This window comes from Pyrus communis, chromosome 9 (genome assembly GCF_041283825.1).
Source record: "Pyrus communis isolate YQ-2024b chromosome 9, ASM4128382v1, whole genome shotgun sequence".
Classification (NCBI taxonomy): Eukaryota; Viridiplantae; Streptophyta; class Magnoliopsida; order Rosales; family Rosaceae; genus Pyrus; species Pyrus communis.
Genome location: NC_142573.1, coordinates 7048724 through 7068724, shown reverse-complemented (window position 1 = coordinate 7068724; position 20001 = coordinate 7048724). Strand labels below are relative to the sequence as shown.

The following is a 20001-nucleotide window of genomic DNA, read 5'->3' as shown; positions in this document are numbered from 1 at the left end:
TTCATAAAGAAACAAAATGTATTCATGTGGTAGATGATGTTAATTGTCTTTGCATTTACGATTTTATCCTTATATGTTTGAAAGATAATCTCCTTATTTCCCTCGTTCCTCTTTTTTCTTCGGTACATCTCACTTTCCCTCTCCTCCTTTTTCTTCCTACCTCTCTTTCTTTCTCTCTTCTCCTTCTCCTTCGTCCTTCACTCTCTCCTACTTCTACTTATTAATCGTACATCTCTCTCCTCCTCTTCTTCTTCGTATTAATTATTCCTTAGATTTATGAGCTTATTTTTTCTTTTATGAGAATGATTGAGATTTTTTATTTTAGCATTTAAAATACATACATATATATATATATTTGATTTAGGTTTTGATTATTTGGTTGCATGACTTTTGAAATTGATCTAGCAAAAGTACTAAAAATTTTGAAACTAATATTGTAGAGGTGCTGAAATTTTGAAACTGATCTTGTACAAGTGTTGAAAATTTAAAACTGGAATTTTGAAAGGGATTTTGTAGAAGTATTGAAATTTTGAAACTAATCTTGTAGAAGTGTTGGAATTTTGAAATTGATCTTATAGAAATGCTGAAGTTTGGAAACTGATCTTACATAAGTGCTAAAATTTGGAAACTGGTCTTGCAAAATGCTGAAATTTTGAAACTAATATTGTAGATTTGCTGGAATTTTGAAAATGATCTTGCAGAAGTGCTGAAAACTCATAAACTAATCTTACAGAATGCTCGAATTTCAAGACTGATCTTAGAAGAGTGCTAGAATTTTGAAACTAATCTTGCAGAAGTGCTGAAAACTTTGAAATTGATCTTGCAAAAATGCTGGAAATTTTGAAACTAATCTTGCAGAAGCATGAATGTGAAATTGATATTGCAGAAATGCAAAAATTGATTTTTACGGATTTAGAATCAGTTTGAAGTTTTTATAGATAGCGTCAACTTGTAGTTTTAACTTGGTTAAGTAACAAGTCTATTGGAGCGTGACTGAAATTTTAAAATTTTGGTTTGCTTATTTTTGGGTTAGTTTTATTAGGATTTGTCTCTTTTAAAATGATTCAAAACCAGTAGAATTATATAAAATGTATTTTATAATTTTGTCTTTATAAGTAAAACTCTTTTCTTTTTTTATTATGTTAATTGACAAAAAAAAAATGTTATACATATGTAATTGTTTTATTCCATGAGACTAATTAAAACCCCAGCCCTACAAAAAATCATCAAAAGAGAATCTTTTTTTATGCAATATTGTGGTAGTTAAAACTCTTGTTTTACTTATCATGTATCGATATTATTTTGAATTTATTTTATTGTGTCACAAGTTATCTCACTAAGTATAACAAAGTATCACTCTAATGATAGATTCTTAATTTTTTTTATACATTCTTAAATTTTTAATTGTATACAAATATATGGCTAAGTTTGGTTGTACGCACATTTTTCCACTCCGGCCAACAGAGATAATTGTGTAATTTCAAAAAGGTTTCTAGTCACCCTAGCTCCACCTACCAAGCATATGGTTAAACCAACCATTAACATTAATAAAATAGTATTTTCCACGCGTGAAAAAGATCAACGATTTTTATACATAACCACTGAATGTGTTTTTCATATATAAAAGGAAAGTATTACTCGTTTCCAGAAACGTGCAAACATTTTCTTTTCGATGTTTTAGCCAATATTGTTGTTGGCAATAATGTATAGGTAACCTGTCGAATTAAGAAACATATGAGAAGCAATCAACAAAACGGTATTGAAAAAGAAAAGAGTAAGACTCCTTAATAAGGATATAAAAAGGTTGACACTGAAAAAGAGTGCATGCTGATGCCATTGCTGTTGGCAAGTTTTACCGCGTTTTCTATTTCCTAATTTTACTGTTTAATTAATGCATACTTCGATTTAAATGGAACACATCCTTTTTCCACGAAACTCACAATGACAACTATTCTTGAACACAAAATTCTCAGTGTGTACTTCATCATCAGGAGTGGCTCAAATTTGACTATACATTTCATATCTTTACATGAAAATATATATATATCGGAGACCTGATAGAAAATGTTACCAAGCTTATCACATATGGTTTATGAAACGAGACTTTTTTGTGTGGATATGAATGAAAGGACTGATCATCATACAAGGAAAAAGAAAATCTTAAATGAAATGATTTGTTGGGATGGCATAGTGACCACAACTGCAATAGCTAGTATATACATGACTTCCTACAAATTCCACTTATTTTGGACAAAGGTTGGGGCAGTTGACTCTATCCTTGTTTCCCACTTATTTTGGATAAAAACCAAGCCACATTCTTACTCTCTTTCCCCTCTTATTTGGTAATTTGAACACAATTTCATAGGGTCCCCTCGTCATTACTCAATCGTCAAAACCATATATATATATTGTCAAACAAAACCTTATATTTATTTGAATATATATGTCCAATACAAGGAAAAACAAGGTTTTGGGAAATGCATAAATATTCGTCAAGTAACGCACGATGTGGTAGGTTTCTGTCAAATTCGGTAGGGGGGTTTCTTGTAGCCTTGTTGGTAAACACTGGAATTTATTCCCATATACGTTGGGACCAAAAATTGATGGGTTGGCCGAAGGACCATTAGTTTTTTTCCCTTTTTTCCTTGGTTTACATATAGAGTATTCTGTTCTCTTTTTTTTTAATAAAGAAATATTATTAGTATTCCAAAATAATTATCTTACACTCATTATCTCATTAATTTTTTTATCAAGGTAACTTTTTTTTTTTTTTTTAATACAAGTAAAAGCTCCCTTCATTTCCTACTATATATGTGTGTGTGTGCGCGTGCGCATAGACAGTTTTCATCACCATCCCTTATACCTTACTTTGTTGTTTCTTTTTAGGTCATCCTCAAATATCAACTCCACAAAAAAATTTCTAAATTTGAAACCATATGATCATTGGGCTAAATGATTGTCATTACAGTGTTTCTTTGCAAAATCGTATCCATCTATTTTTTCACTACAAAATAATATCTTAATAGTTTTGGATTTGTCTATCTTTTTGCAAGATGAATTATGAATGATAAATTAAAATGTAAATGCTTTGGATCCTTGAAAAAAAGTTAGGAAATGCAAACTACAAGGAAAGTGTGTCAAAATGTGTGTAAAAAAGTGTGTCCCTCGATCCAGACCCATGTTTAAATATATTAGGGCTAACCACATTTTACACCCTCAAGGTTTATAGTGATTTTCAAGGTCATGAGGGTTCAATTTTCTCACATTGCACCCGAAGATTTCGTAATTGTATCAATTTATACCTTTTGTCTATTTGCACCTCTAATTCTCTATTAGATTGACGAGTTTTTAGTCAATTTGGTACAAATATAGCTTACATGCTAATCCAATTATGGTTTCACACTCATCATGTCATCAATTTAATAAAGATACAAATAATTTCTTAGACAAAAGGCATAAATTGATACAGTTTTCAACCTCAGGATGCATATGAAAAAATTAAAACCTCATAGCGTAATTTGAAAACCACCCAAATTTTAAGGGTGTAAAATGTAATGAGCGCTATACATTAAGTCACCTTTCTCTTTCACGTATGTATGTTGAAGCGTGTCCATAAAAATATAAGGATAGTATTATCCACACACCTATTTTTACTTTTTATACACTCTTTTTAATTTTCGACCGTTGAATCGCATAAATTGAAGAAGATCAATGACAAAAAATTAACAAGGATGTGTGTAAAGTAAAAACAGGTGTGTGAATAGCACTATACAAATAGATATATAAGCACCATCATTCTAATCTACACCTTTCAAATTAACAAAGAAGTAAGAGTGGGGGATTGGAGGTAATTTGATTGCACTTTTTACCTCTACAACCAAAGTTACCATGTTAACCAATAACTCAACTCATAAAAAAATTGAACTATCAGAATATGAGCCAAGAAATGTTTAAAAGGCAACAAATTCCCTCCTCCACACTCAGCAATCAACCAGTATAAACGTACAGACAACAAGGTGCATGCCTTTGTATCTTAATCCCTTTAACTACTAAACAAAATATTCCAACAACATTGTGTTATGCATATTGAAACTAACTAAAGGTAAAGTAATAATGTCGACACAATTGTGGCATCTTGCAAAAGTTCAAGCCAAAAACACCAATCTAATTTACCTATATTTTAATGTAAAATATAGGTAAATTAATTTTTAATCAAACAATATTCATTCATTTTGTAGGTAAATCATTTTATAGTGCCCTTTTAGATTTTCAATTTGGTGAGAAAATTAAAATAAATTTAAAATGCGTAATTTTATACAAATTTGAAAAACAATTAAGAGGAATCAAAACAACATATCATTTTATATTTGTTAAGTAAAATGGATGCTGCTTCTTTTTTTTTTCTTTGTTTTTTTTTTTTTTTTTGGGCCACAAACCTTAATCTCCAAATTGTATTAATACGCAATGAATTTAAAACTCCTATTCATCGACTTATTACTATAGTCTAATAGTACTCATCTTCACTTGTAAGCAAGAAGTTTTAGATTCAATTCTCACCAAAAGCGAATTTGAACCACATTATTACTAGCCCAATGTGAGACTTAACTCACTCCTCCACCTCTTTAATGGAGATAATATCGTTTGTTAAAAGAACATTAATACAATAATACCGAATTATTAATCTCTCTTTTGAAATTGGCGTATAAATTAATTGTATACATTAAAATTGTAATTAGGGGTACTTTAGACATCCAGAAAATGTAAAATGTGGTAAGTCAAATAGGATTAATAAATTTGCTTATATGGAATCTAGTTATTGCGTCTTATTCAAGTTAAAAACCTAGCTAGGTCGAGTTTATGTAAAGGAACTTTAATTTCAAGGGCTACAGTCATATTTAACAATGATATAAGTACTTTTATTTTGTCGAAGGTAAATATTATCACAAACAAAATAAATGTACACAAGCAGAGGCTCAATTACAAGATAAGCACACCACAAAGAAATAGTCCCCCAAAACTAAACAAAACAGAGCCCAAAACAGAAAGAAAACAAGATAAAAATGCAAAACACAACCGCTTGCAACCCCCGCCGCCGCCATAGTATCACAGATCCACCAACATAAACTAGCCTGAGATCCAACCAAACGACACCCCAGAAGTAAAGCAAATGAAAGAAAATAAGGCTCCATCATTCTCTACCATTCTCTACCGAGCATCACCACAAAGATTGTAGCCACAAATCAAAGAGAGCCTGTGAAAATTCACGTTTCGCAAGCTACAATGCCAAAAGGCTAACAAGATTGATGTTGTAGACCACGGAGGGACGAAGCCAAGTGGGAATAGTATGAATCAGATTGATGAGAAACATGGAGGTGGACGGGCATCAGGGAGTGGAGGGAAGTGGAGGACGGAGTTTGGGGCTAAGGACAGTGATATTGAAGGCAAGAGGAGTGTAGGACGGGAGATCAAGAGAGAGAGGGAAGACACAAGCTGAAACAAAAAGAAAAAGAGGAGCAGAGAGCTACCACTAGCTATAGCTAAGGTCGGCAGCGGCATAGAAGTTATCAGAATGGAGATCACTCACACAACGGCAAAAAAAGCTCTCAGTGGGACATAATGATTCTCTCACAAAAATTGGAGAAAACTATGTTTTAGGATAACGTTATCCACACCCTTATTTTTATTTCTCACATACTTCTTAATTTTCAAACATCATATTAAATGAATTGAAGAAGATAAATGGCCAAAAATTAACAAAAGTATGTCGTAAAAAAGAGTGAATTATCCTAAACCTACCATAATATAACTGATTTTGCTCCTTGACATACACGACTAAATAGAGTACTGGGAGAATAAAATTAAGCAGCCACACCATCCCATATTATTCATAAAACAAAATTAAAGCTGAATTATATTATTATATATATACATAGGCATGTATGTATATATGTAGATGTAGTACCTCACCAACATATCAATGATAAAACTACGGGAAACATTTTTACATGGATGGCCATCTATAAGTAACCATGACCGTTTGCCAATCCATGCAAGTAGTACTTCTACAAAAACAAGATGATCAACTACAATCGTTACATTCATTATTTTTTTCACATCAAGATGGCATAGCGCATGCTATCACTTACCATTAGTTGATTCATCTCCGTGATCTGGGAAAACTCACCAGATGCCCACACCCCATCAGCACCATGAACATGATGAGGTTGAGAAAAGCAAGAAATCACAGAAAATGGCACGAGTACAACGCTGTACAACAGCGAATTAAACCCCTTAATCCAACGTATACGCAGCAACGATCTTCTATCCACGTGATGATGATCATGATGTGCTGGAAAAATTGGCAATTCTGCTGGTGCTGGGTTCCCTGCTCCAACATTTACCATGCTCTCATCTGCTACTCTAGGGCTTTTCCTTATGTTGTGGAGATTTTGCCTCATTGTTGTTAGCATACTCCACATCTCTCGAATCACCGGTCGGATGCCTAATTGCTTGCCGGAATCAGAAAACTAATGAACAGAAGATTTTGGTTGTAAATTTGGTGAATTGAAGGAAAAAGCTTTTGGGGAGGCCAAACTTTCTATGTGGCTTTTGATAATGGCATGATAGTGGAGTTGCTAGTGCTAGTGTTTATCACAAAGGGTTTATGTCTGAGTGTGCCTTTTTATAAGGAACTTCACATTCACATATATATATTCCTATTTTGTGGGGTAATATCAAGGCCAACATTCCCACAAAGCTGCCTAGCTAATTATATAACATTATTACAAATTAAAACCCCCTCCTGTTGTGCTGATTTTGTACACATTTTTAGCATATACAAAAGGAGTGAATTTTTAAAATTTTGGCATTACCTTTACAATTCATTTGGTACAAAACTGAGGGCTGAGGATGTCCCACATATGTGTGTATGAAGCTTGGGACGCTTAAAGATCGTATCAAAAATCAGATCATGGTGTGGTACCAATCATTTTATGATGAGAGAATTTCAACTATTTGATAACAACTGAACTTATATATGTTCTTTTGGATACATAACACACATACGACGGATGATGCATAATTAAGGAAGTCTACTAGCTATCAGTCGGGTCCCAGATTTGGACTACATAGGAGAGAATCAAATACTGGAATTTTTTGTGTGATGAATTCTGATATCTTGGCTATCACTACAAGTCAGTCTCTTACAGGTGTAATCAACATGCATAGTAACCTAGCTATCAGTTGGTATTGTTGCTAAATAATTACTTAGAAATCTTAGCAGCCTTTTTATTCGGATCTTTATGTTTCTTTGTGGCTTATATTCTTATCATATGTAGTGTTGTATGATCCAAAGCGTTTATATTTTAAATCACTTTTCAAATATTATCTCTACAAATAAATTAAATAAACTAAAAATTGATTAGTAATAATCTAACAATTATTGGATATACAAGTTATGTTTCTTAATTACTTAAAATGCTGAATTTCAATAACGTTAATTAAACAATTAAATGAACTCTGATTTAGTTGATTATTTGCACAGTTGGTAACCTAGAAAGTTGATAGTTCCAATCATCAAGCAACATTGTAGGGTTAAAAGGATAGTCGAGAAGGTAGCTAGAAAGAAAAAGTTCAAGTGAGAAGGGTACTAGCTAGCATATTCCTTGACAAAATCACTCAAGACTTAACTATAATTAAAGCATTTAAATTCACAATTTGTCACAACAAAACTATATATGTTATGGTCCAACAATTTTTTTTATTAATAAACGATATTATCTACATTACAGTGGTGATATAGTCCAACAATTTAGCAAGAAAACATTACTGTTTCTATAATGGATAGTTTAATCGTTGTGATCTTGGACATGATTGCCATTTACTTGTCTTTTAACTAGCTATACTACCCACGGCTTTTTTTTTTATCTTATTTTTATACAACCCACAGTTATTAGGGCTATACCTTCAAGAAAGAAACAAAACCAGGCTGGTTTGTTCACATATTCTTTTTATGTTTTTTTAGCTAGCTGCTTCTTTTAGGAAAAGAAACATAATCAACAAGTTAGTGCTTGAGTACTGGAAAAGTGATTAATTAGGTCCATAGTGATGGAAGTTCATGAACCTGCATGCTTCAATTAGTTTTGTTTCACAAAATTCTATAATTATGAACAAATTACTAAAATGTAAAAAACCTTGTAATAAAAATAAAATTAATACAAAATTAGGTTTTAATTCTTAAACAAAATGAAGTTTATATTAGTGCCTGGTACAAGATCTTTATATATATATATATATATATATATATATATATATATATATATATATTAACAATAAAAAATAAATAAATAAAAAAGACTAGCTCGTGGCTTCGCCACATTAGTCAACCATTATGGAGGTCAGGAACACTCACAGAGGCATTTCAGCCTCTTTTGGCCACATCGTGCAATTCACCAACGCAAAAAAATCGAACTTATTAGGACGTGTTGTATGGAATATACATACCTGAAATCTATCTCCAACTACTGGGCCACCCCATAATGGTTGTACAAGATCTAAAATTGAGTTTAGTCCATTGGTGCTACAAAACTTCAACTTGATTGACTAAATATTGTATGATAATGCTCTATTTAAATGCCAACATTTATATTGCATGTCTTTTCTTCTTTCGTTTGTAATTTCATGATTTTTCTTTTTTTATGTCTACACTAATTCCTTATAATATATTTCGGTACAAATATTTAAGTACACTAACTCATTATAAGCATATTTTAGTACAAACATTTTGATATACTAATTCATTATAATATATTTCAGTACAACTATTTTTGTACACTTATACATTTACATATTCTTCTTATGTGTCACTAATTTCTTTGAATGTTTTCTCATTTAGATTTATTTATAATTGGAAGAACTAAAATGTGCATATTAATAAAATCAAAATTTTAATGTGGAGACATTAAATAACAAAAAAAATAATATGAATTTTAATAAAAGTACTCTTCAAAGAATTAAAATCAATATGTAATCTAACACTAAATTTGTTTTAAATTTCAATTTTTTTCAAGAACTAATGTTCACAAGCCCTTAAAAGTATCAATCACACTTGATATATTGACTTAAACAGAAACGGAAACGACTTTATTAGGTCTTTTTCAATTAATTTCTATTTGTTTTTGTAGAAACACACTAGAATCACTAGTGCGGAATCATATTATGATCTCCAATTATGTTAAAGTTATAATTAAAAATGCCAGCTCCTATAATGGAATTTGCAACTGATCAGTGACCAATTCCAAGGTGTCAAAGGCTCGATTAATGTCAATGTTCATCCAGTTCATGTAAATTGCCTTACACAAATGTATGGTCTGGCTGCTAACCCTATCATGGCCTGCAAATAGATAGATATCCCCAATCTTGAGGCTACCACATTTGTAGCTCTAATGAAAAATATCATCCTCAATGGGCCGAAAAATGGGACTACATCCACCACAAGGGCTAGCAACTTCAATTCTCAGGTAGCAAGAAGTTATGCTACATCTAGCCCCAAAAAGTAGGGGGACCACACCAAATTGAGGCCCCAGTCTTGGTTTTTGTTCTTTTAGTTTAGAAATGGGTGAGCCCCATTTTTAATTCCAAAACATGATTTTAAGGATTTATTTTTCAACAGTTTAGGATTTTAAGAGTTTATTTTCAACTGTTTGTTTGATTAAGAAAAAATATACAAACAACGACTATTTTTTGTGTTGTTGATTAGAAAAAAATGTTGTGCTTCGTGTTTAATTTTCTACAATGAAAAATTCATAAAAATAAATAAATAAATAAAAAGATGAAATTTAACATTGGTAGTTTAGAGACCTAAACCGAAAATTAACCAAATAATATAACTAAATTGTGATAAGATAATCAAATCCAATGATTGTTATGAAATGAAAATCTTGATTGATTTCGGAGAATGTGTCAATCAGAGAAATAAACCAATAGTTGTTATGAAATGAAATTTTATCTTGTCTGATTTCATAGATACAAACCAACATATGAGATTGAGATAAGATAATCAAAACCAATTATTGTTATGAAACGAAATCTTATCTTGTTTGATTTCATAGAAACAAACCAATGAATGAGATTGAAATAAGAGAACCTATAACGGTGCATAAGCGATGACACGACCAATAATCAAGTTTAGAGAAGGTAAGACAATAATAAATTTACCGCGTAATCAAATTACTACATAATAAAATATAGAGCCCCATATAGAGCCTGAAAGATATATAACCCTTTATTGAGAGAGATTCTTTTTTAGGACCCCAAAGATTCCTTGAAGCTCTAAATTGGGCTACATCTACCACTTTTCTAGCCTCATATAGAGCCCTTCATTGGGATGCTCTAATTAGTTCTAGATGAAGTTCATACTCATACTTCCACTTTGATGGTCAAACTTAGAGGAAGAAAATCTTTCGATCATGGACATAAAACATAATTTTTTTTTGTTCACAAAAATATAATTTTTTTTTGTATTCACTATTTAGGTCGGCAGGTATAATACTCAATTGCTCACCTTTCATGCACACTCAGCAACTATGTTTATAAGAGTTATAGTGATAGCATCTGCAAATTAAAAAATTAAAAAATTGAAACAATCTGGGCAAAAAAATTATACTGACTTCTTTGTTAGACAAATAAGGAATATGGTTGGAGTCTTTGTGTAATTGTATATAATATTATTATTGGAAGAATAAGCCGTCCTACAGCCGTCCTACCTTGTCCTACCTACACACTAGCCGTCCTACAGCCGTCCTACCTTGTCCTACCTACACACTAGGACGGCTACCTTGTCCTACCTACACACTTGTATCATGTATATATATCATTGTAATCTTGTATAGAAACACAATGAGAAAAAAAGCATTCTCTTCCATTTTTCCACATTCACGTATCAATAACAAATATATTTTTTAGCCTACATACCTTTTTCTACATGGTATCAGAGCAGGTTTATAACCCTAGCCCTAATTTTTTTTCGGCAGCTTTCTCTGCCGTTCCCATGGCTGACTCTTCTTCTTCCGATGGTGTTTTTTCCCTTCATCATTCCGACCACCCGAATCTTGTCCTTGTATCCAAGAAGTTGAATGGTGATAACTACACATCCTGGGCCCGTGGCATGCAGCTTTCCTTGAGTACCAAGAATAAACTTGGTTTCATCACTGGCGATATCCAAGAACCTTCTTCCTCCGACGACCCTGATGCTCACGCAGCTTGGCGTCGTTGCAATGACATGATTCTCTCTTGGCTTCTGCATTCCTTGGAACCTGACCTTCAAGAATCTGTGCTTTTTTACGCCTCTGTCCAAGCTGTATGGGATGATCTTCGCGAACGCTTCTCTCAGAGTAATGCTCCACGTATCTTCCAACTCAACCGGGAACTTGCTACAATTTCTCAAGGTTCTTCTTCTATCTCTGCCTATTTTACTCGCCTGAAAGCTCTCTGGGATGAGCTTACTTCTTATAATGATGGCTGCACGTGCTCTTGCACCGCCAAGCATGACCGTCAACAACTCATGCAATTTTTAATGGGCCTCAACGAATCATTTGCTGCTGTTCGTGACCAGATTCTTTTAATGAATCCCCTTCCCACTATTCGTCAGGCCTGTTCCTCGGTGTCTCAAGCTGAAAAACAACGCTCCCTGGGCGTCCTCCGCTCTGTCGATCAACCTGCTACCATGGCTGTTCGTGGCCCGTCCCGTCCCTCCTCTGCTCGTCCTCCCCTCCACTGCACCTACTGCAATTTTGATTATCATACCCGAGACACCTGCCATAAACTTCATGGCTATCCCGTTGGCCATCCCCTCCATGGCCAACCGTGGCGACCACCGCGCCGTGCCACTGCTTCCAGTTCTTCCCGCAGCCACGGTTTTCTGCTTCCCGGCCCCATAATTTCACCCAGGCCCATCACGTGCAAGGCACCCAGGCCCCCGCCTCCTCTTCTACTCCAGCGACCCACCAAGTGCACGGGGCCCAGCCCACTTTGCATGACTTGCAGCTTGCCATGCCTGACCTCTCTGCCGAGCAGCACTCCCGTGTTCTAGCTGCTCTACGTGACACCACCACCCCTCCTCAAGCCAATGCCGTGCTCACTACTGATTTTGCCCAAGGTTTGTTACCTGTCACCTCTCGTCATGGTCAATGGATTCTTGACAGTGGTGCTACGGATCATATTACTTCTTCCGTTTCATGTTTGGTTAATCGTTCTCCTTCACATTTGCCGCCTGTTTCTTTGCCTAGTGGTGCTTCCGCTCCCATTACTTTTACCGGCACTCTTCCTTTAAATTCATCAGTTACTTTGAAGGATGTTTTATGTGTCCCTAATTTCCGAGTGGACTTTTTATCGGTTGGTAAACTTACAGATGGATTATCGTGTTCCATAACCTTCTTTCCTTCTTGGTGTGTTTTGCAGGACTTGGTTTCGAAGGCGATGATTGGTGTGGGTAAGCGACGTGGCAATCTGTATTACCTTGTGGCCCTTACCTCTTCTCTGCCCACCCGTCAACCTCTCTGCAACATCATTACCATCCCCTCCTCCCTCTGGCATAGGCGTCTTGGTCACCCCTCCTCCACTCGTTTGCAAGCTTTAGCATCTAGCTCTCTTAATTTTACTTTTGATTCTAGTCATATTTGTGATGTTTGTTCGTTGGCAAAACAAACTCGTCAACCTTTTCTTTTGAGTTCAATTTCATCAACTTTCCCTTTTGCTTTAATTCATTGTGATATTTGGGGCCCGAATCGTCAATCTTCTCTTTCTGGTGCTCATTAGTTCTTAACCATTGTGGATGATTTTTCTCGCTTTACGTGGGTCTTCCTCATGAAACATAAATCCGACACTCAACAATTAATTAAGGATTTTTTTGCTTATGTCACTACCCAATTCCGCACTACCATCCAATGCATTCGTACTGACAATGGTGGTGAATTTTTATCTCTTCGTAGTTTTTTCTCTGATCATGGGGTGCTTTTACAAACTTCTTGTGTTTATACCCCCCAACAAAATGGCGTTGTTGAAAGAAAACATCATCATCTTCTTGAAACCGCTCGCGCCCTTCGTTTTCAATCTCATCTTCCTATCAAGTTTTGGGGGGAATGTGTTCTTACCGCTACTTATCTCATCAATCGTCTCCCTACCCGTCTTCTCCATCATAAATCCCCATTTGAGGTTCTCTTTTCGAAAACCCCATCTTATGACCACTTCCGCGTCTTTGGTTGTCTGGCATATGCCACCTCTGTCACTCCCACCACCAAATTTTCCCCTCAGGCTCATCGTTGCATTTTTCTCGGTTATCCTCATGGACAAAAGGCCTATACCCTTTACGATCTCGACAATCACCGCATTTTCACTAGTCGAGATGTCATCTTTCACGAAACTACTTTCCCTTATGCCGTTTCTCACCCTCCTATCCCATCCTCTTCGCCTACCCTACCCATCCCACCCCCTCTGGACTTTACATATAACCCACCCCTTCCTGCCCCGACGCCTCACCCTCCTCCACCTTTCACCCTTTTACCCACGGACATCCCTACCCCCCCACTACCTACCAATCCTCCCCTTCCCCGCACCTCTTCCCGTGCCCATAAACCTCCATCCTATTTAAAAGACTACGTTTGCTCGCAGGTGATTCTGCCATCCCACCCATCTTCGACTTCGCAACCCGGTTCTACACAAGGTACGCGATATCCACTTTGTAATTTTCTCTCTTATCACCGTTACTCTCCCAGGCATTTTTCTTACATTAACTCTGTCAGTCGGACTGTGGAGCCTTCCTCCTTTGCCGAGGCTGCCACTGACCCCAATTGGCAACGTGCTATGACTGAGGAGCTTCAAGCTTTACATGCTAATGGTACTTGGACTTTAACTTCCTTGCCCCCTGGCAAAATTCCCATTGGTTGTAAGTGGGTGTACAAACTCAAGCACAATTCCGACGGCTCTATTGACCGCTACAAAGCTCGTTTGGTTGCTAAAGGCTTCACTCAGGCTGAAGGTATTGATTATCATGACACTTTTTCTCCTACTGCTAAGCTGATTACGGTGCGTTGTCTTCTTGCTCTTGCTGCTAGTCAGTCTTGGTCTCTTCATCAGCTTGATGTTAATAATGCTTTCTTACATGGTGACTTACATGAAGAAATCTATATGTCTCCTCCTCCTGGTCTTAGGCGACAGGGGGAGAATCTTGTGTGTCGCCTTCACAAGTCACTTTATGGTCTTAAGCATGCTTCTCGCCAATGGTTTGCCAAATTCACTAGTGCCATCATTTCTGCCGGTTTTCAACAATCCAAAGCTGACTATTCATTATTCACTAAAAAGTCTGGTATTTCTTTCACAGCTTTGCTCATTTATGTGGATGATATTGTGATTACAGGCAATGATGCTAGTGCCATTAATTCTCTGAAGTCTTTTCTCCGTGATCATTTTCGGATAAAAGACCTTGGTGATTTAAAATATTGTTTGGGTATTGAGGTTTCTCGTTCCAAACAAGGGATTTATATTTCTCAACGCAAGTATGCATTAGAGATTCTCAAGGACTATGGTTTTTTGGGAGCACGACCCATTGCTTTTCCTATGGATGACACAAAATTATCTGATAAAGGAGAACTTCTCAAGGATCCTGAAAAGTATCGACGATTAGTAGGTCGGTTAATATATTTCACTATCACTCGGCCGGATATCACCTATTCTGTGCATGTTCTAAGCCGTTTTATGCACGAGCCAAGGATATCTCATATGGATGTTGCGCTTCGTATTGTTCGTTATTTGAAGGCTACTTCAGGTCAAGGTTTATTATTTCGTTCTGACAACCAGACCAAGTTAACTGCGTTTTGTGATTCTGATTGGGCAGGTTGCCCTATCACTCGCCGTTCGACTACTGGGTATTGTGTATTCTTGGGCGGTTCTTTGATTTCTTGGCGGAGGAAACGACAAAAAACCGTTTCGCTCTCTTCAGCAGAGGCGGAATATAGGGCCATGGCAGGTGCTTGTTGCGAGATAGTTTGGCTTCGTTTTTTTGTTGAAGGATTTGAACATTCCTTTGGATGGTCCTTCCATTTTATTTTGTGATAATCAAGTAGCGTTACATATAGCTGCCAATCCTGTTTTTCATGAACGAACTCGTCACATTGAGATGGATTGTCACTTTATACGAGATAAGATTGTAGATGGCATAATAGAGACCAAGCATGTGGGTACGGCACAACAGTTGGCAGACTTGTTTACCAAACCTCTTGGGAAAGAAAAGTTTTCGGGTATGTTACGCAAGTTGGGAGTTCTTGACATCCACTCTCCAACTTGAGGGGGAGTGTTAGACAAATAAGGAATATGGTTGGAGTCCTTGTGTAATTGTATATAATATTATTATTGGAAGAATAAGCCGTCCTACAGCCGTCCTACCTTGTCCTACCTACACACTAGCCGTCCTACAGCCGTACTACCTTGTCCTACCTACACACTAGGACGGCTACCTTGTCCTCTACAGCCGTCCTACCTTGTCCTACCTACACACTAGGACGGCTACTTTGTCCTACCTACACACTTGTATCATGTATATATATCCTTGTAATCTTGTAGAGAAACACAATGAGAAAAAAAGCATTCTCTTCCATTTTTCCACATTCACGTATCAATAACAAATATATTTTTTAGCCTACATACCTTTTTCTACATTCTTAAAGCTAGTTAAAGATCACTCCTTGTTTGTCTGTATTTGTTAGCCATTATAATGCATATGGTATTGGTCAATTCGTTTGTTTTTAACAAATGCGTTGACGTTGGACATACCATTTAGAGATTAAAAAATCAACCATACATGATTAACGCAGTTTTGTGACACTATAGTATACTGAAACATGACTCAATATAACCAGCTTCGCACAAACTTGTAATATATAATCATGTATTAGGGATTAGTTTGCTATTGTAGCTAGGTTAATTCCTTATATATATGGCACAAAACCACTTCTTTTGGTTGACCTCAAAATCTGGTTTCATGACCTGAACTTATTGTTTAGGTTCTCCTTTAACGACCATCAATATTTATTCTTCAAGAAATTACGCAATCTAAACATGATTAAATTAATAGATATACTCAATGTTTCGATAAAAGAACTAGTTTAATCGTCATGGTCTGAGCCGGGTTGCATCACTTAGTCCATACTTAACGCAATTCAGCAGAACTCTTGCATATTTAACCTTTCAAGTCAGATCCAATACACGTACCATGGAACTAGAGTCCCACATTACAAACTTTTTGCATTTTATTTTGTTGCAATATCCAAATTTCTTCTAAATCAATTTGAATCAGGGTTGTGATGGATAGACTGTGTGCAGTATTCATCAAACATTCACATACACAAGTGGAATATGATCAAAAGGGGAGAGTAGGTACATTAAACACACATAAAACAATTTTATTTATCCAATAATTATTTGTCATACATAAAGTACATTGGCCCATCATCATCTACTCAAAACCCCAAATTGACATAGCACGAGATTTTTGTGTAGTGATCAACGGCAGCTGATTAATCCTCCTCTAGAGAAACAGGCATGTTGAGATCAGGTACATTGTCCAAATCTACCCGATCAAGCTTTTTGACACCAACCTTAGCCGTCTGATGATGACGAAGGTCCCGCACCATCTTCTGATTGGATGCAGAGATGAGTTTGGTCATACGAAGCAGGATTTCAGAGACCTCAATCTCAACAGCACTAAACTCACTAAAACGATTAGTACTAGACTTAATGTTAGTAAGAGGATTAGGGTTATTATGGTAGGGGGTGTTAAGGCTGCACATATTCATTCTCTCTTGAATTTATCAAATTATATGCATTTGGTCAATGGATACTGTATATACAACTTAGGGGCTTTTCTTTTTCCAATCCTATTAGGGAAAGTAGGTATCACCTAATTAAACCATTTGACCAAGTTATACAAATTAAAATGCAAGTCATAAACATTTTTTATTTTTATTGGGCAAAGGTTAATTTTTCTTTTTTCTTTTCTCAATTTTGTGCTAGGTATGGCTGGAGTGGTCTCATAATCAAAAGTGGACTCTTAATACCAAGTCTAATTAGGATATATAAAGTTAAAACTAGTTATATCCTTTCTTATCTATTTTTGGACAAACGACCGTACCGCAACAAAAGTTATGAATGAGACTATTAACATTATTAATACGTGGACTAATAATGTTATGTGATGGTGTGAATAATCTGTGGACATCAAGTTGTTTGATTGCTAACAAACAAACAAACAATATATGAGATATTCAAAACATTTAAATCACGAAAATAGAAAAATGCTAGATAGGATCGTGATCTGCTTAGAAAATCCAACTCAGCAAAAAAAGAAGGTAAGAATATCCAATATTGATTAGGATGATGATTAGATTGAAAACAAATCCGTATAAGTTAAGAAAAAAAGTATCCAAGTATATAGTTTGTTATGCAACAAATTATTTTCCAATTTATTGAATAAATACGATGTTATCTATATGAAAATGTAGGAAAGTAAGTTAAGCCTTACTTTTTACTTTTGATTTTTTGGTCTCATCATCAAAAGGGACTTGAATTCTCTCCTCTCTCATCTCCTCTTTTTTTTAATCTAGACCATTCAATGAAAATTTGATGGTTTGAAGTTGTGCCACATATTTAATGAGCTTCATTTTATTTTTATCGCTTTTGTCCAACAATCTTTCCCTAGCTTTTCCATTCATGTTCACACCACCATTTATCGTCTTCCTTCTAACACGCCAGCCATGAGTGGCTCCTTAAGTTGATCTAGAGGTCGTAACAAACTTGACAACTATTTTGAAAGTCTTAGAGCTATCAATGAAGTAAGGAAAAATTCTTAGATTGTGTCGTCGTTCTTATCAATTTGTTCAACAACCTTTATATGCACCATACAACAAATAAAAAGAAACGCGTGGGGAGTAAATAGGAGGAAAGAGGATTTCCTCCCATCAAAAGGTGCCAAAACCTAGTTCTCAATTAAACATATTTGTCTTAATTAAAAAAAAATTAAAAAATTTGTTTGAACTAAAACACACAGAGCAAAGTAGGTGAACAATAACAAATCAACGGCTGGCAAGATCAACGGCTGACAGGTTGCCATCTAGGTTTCCAACGTTCACCGTCCGAATTCCAAACTACTTTTCCGATCCTTCTAGAGAATAATTACCGCGTCAACCAAGTGTCTTGTCTCCTTCTCCTTTTTATTTTTTCGGTAATAATTTCTTTTCCTTCCATTTCTTTCTTTCTTCAACCACAAAATTAGGGTTTCATCAGTTTCTCACATTTTTCTCCAATTCCATTCGAACACCCCAAAAAAAAAAAAAACTGTAAGGCGATTTGACATTCGATTCCAAACGTGAAGTCGAATTCGAAGAAAAGCCCCAAGATACCCTCTTTCGATTTGGGGAAAAAGATCGAGGATTGCTTGAATTTGGGGAAACAGCTTGGACCTTTCTTTCTTTGAATTTGGGGGAGGTTCAGGGCTTCCGGAGAGGGCTGCATTTCTAAGTTTTTGCTTTTCTTTTCTCAAAGATCAAATATTTACCTCCAATTATGGATACCCAATTCCCCAAATCCCTAATTTCTATTTTTTCCCTATTTCTCTTCGCCTTCTTCATCGTCCTCTGCTCCTTCCCCGCCGTCCGATCAGAACCAGAATCCGTATCCGAACCCACCATCATCAGATTGCCCTCTGAATCCGAGCCCGCGGACGCCTGCGGCCGATCGACCCGGTCAGCCCCCTTGTGCCCCGTCAATTGCTTCCGTCCCGACCCGGTCTGCGGCGTGGACGGCGTGACGTACTGGTGTGGGTGCCAAGATGCCCAATGCGCTGGTGTCAAGGTGGAGAAATTAGGGTTTTGTGAGGTGGGTAGCGGCGGCTCCGCCCCCCACTCTGCTCAAGCTCTGCTTTTGGTTCACATGGTTTGGCTCATCGTCCTCGGCTTCTCCGTCATGTTCGGCCTTTTCTGAGAGTTTTCGGATTCCAGTCCAATTCGATTCATCGCTTTAGTTGGTTTTTCGGAAGCTGTAATGATGGAGCTCCCAAAGATTGCAGCTTTAGCAGAGCTCCCAAAGATTGCAGCTTTAGCAGATAATTTTAGCTAATACATTGTGGAAGATATGTCAAATTCATTACTTGCTGAACATTTCTGATTGATTTGTTATCGTTTTCGCCCTCGGTTTACAAATTATTTGGCTCGGCTTTGAGGCTAATTGTGTTCTTTGATTTGAGGAGAATTGGGTTGTTGGGTTTTGTTTTTGTTGATTTTCTTCTGAGGTTCTTGTAGATGCCAGCATGTATCTTACAGATTGTTGTATTCATCATTGTATTTGTATTTATCTGTACAACTATTGTGTAAACTTGAATCATAATTAACTTTCTAATTTCAGGTATTAATTTCCATACATTTGTTCAGAGGATGGGATTTTGAATTCTGAATAACTTCAAATCATTTACGTTTGATTTTTGCGAGAAAGGTTTGAGAACTAACAAAATGCTTGTTTAATTTGATGAAAATGTTGTTTAATTTGATAAAAAGGAATGAATTAAGGGAGTTTTAACGAAAAACCAGCGGTACTAATTATTTTAATGAAAAATTATATTTTTATACTAAAAAGTCAAACATGTTACTATTAATTTTACCTTTTATTTTATTTTTATCGTTAAAACTTAAAATTTTTAAATTTTTTTTTTCATTAATTTAAGTTTTAACCCAAAAAAATGTGGTGGCCAATGTCTCAGCTGGAGCTGGTGAGCTGTTGCACCCACCCCCACCAAGGGGTTTGGTTGGTTCTACCTCTAACTTGTATTAGTAATCCAATAATTCATCCTCATCAACAATATATTTCCCTTGCAAACTTACATGGAATCGGGACATTGAAGACTAAAGAGAACTTACTTGCAATTGGGACATCTGTTTGAAACTACTTATTTTTGGAACTACT

General features: G+C 35.9%; 2 protein-coding genes across 2 annotated transcripts; one reads left to right on the top strand and one right to left on the bottom strand.

The window, feature by feature from the left end:
• Positions 1–4894: 4894 nt before the first annotated feature.
• LOC137740442 (uncharacterized) lies at positions 4895–6685 on the bottom strand. The gene has a single exon (XM_088699714.1). The coding sequence runs from the start codon at positions 6477–6479 to the stop codon at positions 6111–6113; it is 369 nt and encodes a 122-aa protein (XP_088555840.1). The 5' UTR covers positions 6480–6685; the 3' UTR covers positions 4895–6110.
• An 11584-nt stretch (positions 6686–18269) lies between these two features.
• LOC137740441 (uncharacterized) lies at positions 18270–19449 on the top strand. Its single transcript, XM_068480312.2, has one exon. The coding sequence runs from the start codon at positions 18610–18612 to the stop codon at positions 19024–19026; it is 417 nt and encodes a 138-aa protein (XP_068336413.1). The 5' UTR covers positions 18270–18609; the 3' UTR covers positions 19027–19449.
• Positions 19450–20001: the final 552 nt, after the last annotated feature.